Raw genomic sequence first — 3,968 nt, 5'->3', positions numbered from 1 at the left:
CCCCCCCAGGAGAACTGGGCTCTGGACCTGGTGACCAAAGCGGGGCTGGTGGTGTCGGTGCTGTGCTTGGTGTTGGCCATCGCCACCTTCGTCGTGTGCCGCGTCCCCAAGGGGCTGCGCCGCGTCCTCCACCTCCACCTGAGCGTGACCCTGCTGCTGGCGCACGGCACCTTCCTGCTGGGCATCGAGAGCACCCGCAACGCGGTGCGGGGGGGCACGGGAGGGCGGCTGGAGGGGTTTGCACGGGGCTGGCAGGGGAGGGGGGGGCGGGGGAGGCTCTTGTGCAAAGGCACGTGTGGGTTTTGGGGCATCGCGGTGGGTGTTTGGGGAAGAAGTGGGCGCAGGGAAGGACGCAGAGGGGCTTGCACGGGACTGGCAGGGCAGGGGAGGTCAGTGGGGGCTGTTGTGCAAGGGTGTGCAAAGGTGTGCAAGGGCTGGTGGGCACCAGAATGGTTAAGAGATGGAGAGGAGGCACTGAGAAAGGATTTGCAGGGGCTTGCACGGGGCTGGCAGGTGACGGGGAGGCAGGGGAGGCTCTTGTGCAAAGGCACGTGAGGGCTGTGAGGAGTGGGTGTTTAGGGAAGAAGTGGGGCAGGGGAAAGGTGTGAAGGGGCTTGCACGTGACTGGCGGTACACAGGAGAACAGTGGGGGCTTTTGTGCAAGGGCGTGCAAGGGAGTGTGAAGGTGTGCAAGGGCTGGAGAGCACCAGAATGGCTTAGAGACAGAGAGGGCACTGGGAAATGATCAGGGGAGGGCACTGGATCTCTCGTGCAAGAGTGTGCAAGGGCTGGTGGGCACCCGGATGGGTTAGAGGTAGAGAGGGTCACTGGGGAGGGATGTGGGGGAGGTCACATGGGGCTGGTAGTGCACAAGAGGGTGTAGGGTGCTCTTGTGCAAGGGCTGGTGGACATCTGACCGAGACAGAGAAGCAGCAGTGGGGAGGGATGTGGGGGGTCTTGCACGTGGCTGGCAGTACACCGGAGAGCAGTGGGGGTCTTGTGCAAGGGTGTGCGAGGGCACGTGAAGAGCGGCAGACACCAGAATGGGTGAGAGGTGTAGAGAGAGGACAGGGGAAGGATGAAGGGGGGCTTGCACGTGACTGGCAGCACACAGGAGGACACGGGGCTCACTTGTGCAAAAGCGTGCAAGGGCGTGCAAGGCCCATCAGCCAGCACGCTGCCCAGCAGGCACAACCACCCCGCTGGGTACGCACGGCAGCCCCTTGCACGTGGCCAGCGGTCCACGTGGCCAAGGGGGGGGCCACCCTCGTGCAAAGCCGTGCAAGCTCCCCGTGCCCGCATGTGTCCTCTCGTGCAGACGGTGTGCGCGGTGGTGGCGGGGCTGCTGCACTTCTCCTTCCTGTCCGCCTTCACGTGGATGTGCCTCGAGGGGCTGCACCTCTACATCCTCCTCGTGCGCGTCTTCGAGCCCTCGTGGCTGCGCGTGTGGCACGCGCTGCTGAGCGGCTACGGGCTGCCCGCCCTCCTCGTGCTCTGCTCCGCCGCCGCCTTCCCGGGGGGATACGGCACCACGCAGTAGTGAGTGCACGCGGGGCTTTGCACGCGCGTGTGCGCCGCGTGAGGGAGGGGCGTTGGGGGGGCGGGGTTCTCTCGTGCAAGGGACGGGGGCGGTAGCCCTCCCAGTGCCTCCCAGTTCCCTCCCAGTTCCCTCCCAGTTTCCTCCCAGTCCCTCCCAGTGCTCCCAGTTCAGCTCCCAGTCCCTCCCAGTCCCTCCCAGTTCCCTCCCAGCCCCTCCCAGTGCCTCCCAGTTCCCTCCCAATGCTCCCAGTTCCCTCCCAGTCCCCTCCCAGTGCTTCCCAGTTCCCTCCCAGTGCTTCCCAATCCCTCCCAGTTTCCTCCCAGTCCCTCCCAGTCCCTCCCAGTCCCTCCCAGTCCCTCCCAGTTCCCTCCCAGTTCCCTCCCAGTTCCTCCCAGTTCCCTCCCAGTCCCCTCCCAGTCCCCTCCCAGTTCCCTCCCAGTGCCTCCCAGTCCCTCCCAGTGTCTCCCAGTCTCTCCCAGTCTCCTCCCAGTTCCCTCCCAGTCTCTCCCAGTCTCCTCCCAGTCCCTCCCAGTTCCCTCCCAGTTTCCTCCCAGTTTTCTACCAGTTCCCTCCCAGTGCCTCCCAGTTCCCTCCCAGTCCCTCCCAGTTTCCTCCCAGTCCCCTCCCAGTCCCCTCCCAGTTCCCTCCCAGTTCCCTCCCAGTTCCCTCCCAGTTTCCTCCCAGTCCCTCCCAGTCCCTCCCAGTCCCCTCCCAGTCTCCTCCCAGTCCCTCCCAGTCCCTCCCAGTCTCCTCCCAGTCCCTCCCAGTTCCTCCCAGTTCCCTCCCAGTCCCTCCCAGTTTCCTCCCAGTGCCTTCCAGTCCCTCCCAGTTTCCTCCCAGTTCCCTCCCAGTTCCCTCCCAGTGCTTCCCAGTCCCTCCCAGTTCCCTCTCAGTCCCTCCCAGTTCCCTCCCAGTTCCCTCCCAGTTCCTCCCAGTGGCTCCCAGTTTCCTCCCAGTTCCCTCCCAGTTCCCTCCCAGTGCCTCCCAGTCCCTCCCAGTCCCTCCCAGTTCCCTCCCAGTCCCTCCCAGTCCCTCCCAGTTTCCCCTCCCCCAGTTGCTGGCTGTCCCTGGAGCGAGGTTTCCGCTGGAGTTTCCAGGGCCCCGTGTGCCTCGTTGTGGCGGTGAGACGCTGCNTGGAGACCCCGAAAATGGGATGGGGGAACTGCGGGGGGACCCCCAAAAAGGGGAGGGGTCAGGGGGGGTCGTGGGGCCCCCAAAAAGGGGAACCACAGGGGAATGGGGGGACCCCAAAAAGGAGAGGGACCCCAAGAATGGGGTGGGGACCCTAAAAAGGGGGACCCCCCTAAAATAGGATAGGGGAACTACTGAGAGACCCCCAAAAAGGGGAGGGGACAGGGGGGGTCGTGGGGATCCCAAAAAGGGGAACCACAGGGGAAGGGGGGGACCCCAAAAAAGAGGGGGGACCCCAAGAATGGGGTGGGGACCCCAAAAAGGGGGAACCCCCCAAAATAGAATGGGGGAACTACTGGGTGACCCCAAAAAAGGGGAGGGGTCAGGGGGGCTCGTGAGCACCCCAATAAAGGGGAACCACAGGGGAAGGGGGGGACCCCAAGAAGGAGGGGGACCCCAAGAATGGGGACCCCAAAAAGGGACCCCCAAAATAGAATAGGGGAACTACTGGGTGACCCCCAAAAAGGGGAGGGGTCAGAGGGGGTCGTGGGGACCCCAAAGAGGGGAACCACAGGGGAATGGGGGGACCCCAAGAAGAGGGGGACCCCAAGAATGGGGTGGGGACCCCAAAAAGGGACCCCCCTAAAATAGGATAGGGGAACTACTGGGTGACCCCAAAAAAGGGGAGGGGTCAGAGGGGGTTGTGACCACCCCAAAAAGGGGAACCACAGGGGAACGGGGGACCCCAAAAAAGAGGGGGGACCCCAAGAATGGGGTGGGGACCCCAAAAAGGGGGAACCCCCCAAAATAGAATGGGGGAACTACTGGGAGACCCCCAAAAAGGGGAGGGGACAGGGGGGGTCGTGAGGACCCCAAAAAGGGGAACCACAGGGGAAGGGGGGGACCCCAAGAAGGAGGGGGACCCCAAGAATGGGGTGAGGACCCCCAAATCAGCATAGGGGCACCCCCAAATTTGGGGGTTGGGGTCCTCCTATGGGGTCGAGAAAGGGGGTGGTGGTGGGAGGGCAGATCTGGGGACCCCAAAAGTTTCGAGGGCCCCCATCGTGACCCCCCTCCCCCCCCAGGACCCCCGCCTGCAGGGCCGCGCTCTCTGTGCGTTCTGGGACCCCAGGGCTCAGTTGTGGGGCACTGCGGGGTGCGAGGAGCGCGGCGCGGCCCCCCCCGACCCCCCCGGCACCGTCTGCACCTGCAGCCACCTCACCAGCTTCGTCGTGCTGCTCGCCTTCTACGAGCCCGAGGTGGGGGGGGGGCTCGACCCCCAAATCCCCCCCCCAGG

The 3,968-nt window shown here is 65.0% G+C and overlaps 1 protein-coding gene across 1 annotated transcript; it reads left to right on the top strand.

Moving 5' to 3' along the window:
- Positions 1-6: 6 nt before the first annotated feature.
- LOC110391873 (CD97 antigen-like) lies at positions 7-2,661 on the top strand (the record flags this gene model as incomplete). The annotated part of the gene is given in 3 exon segments (XM_021383832.1): positions 7-204; positions 1,319-1,539; positions 2,595-2,661. Coding segments are annotated over 2 exon segments (228 nt in total), but the record flags the coding sequence as incomplete, so codon positions are not given.
- Positions 2,662-3,968: the final 1,307 nt, after the last annotated feature.

The sequence above is a fragment of the Numida meleagris genome, unplaced genomic scaffold (genome assembly GCF_002078875.1).
Source record: "Numida meleagris isolate 19003 breed g44 Domestic line unplaced genomic scaffold, NumMel1.0 unplaced_Scaffold581, whole genome shotgun sequence".
In the NCBI taxonomy this organism is placed as follows: Eukaryota; Metazoa; Chordata; class Aves; order Galliformes; family Numididae; genus Numida; species Numida meleagris.
The sequence above is the reverse complement of the archived record's forward strand: the minus strand, read 5'-3'. Positions and strand labels throughout refer to the sequence as shown.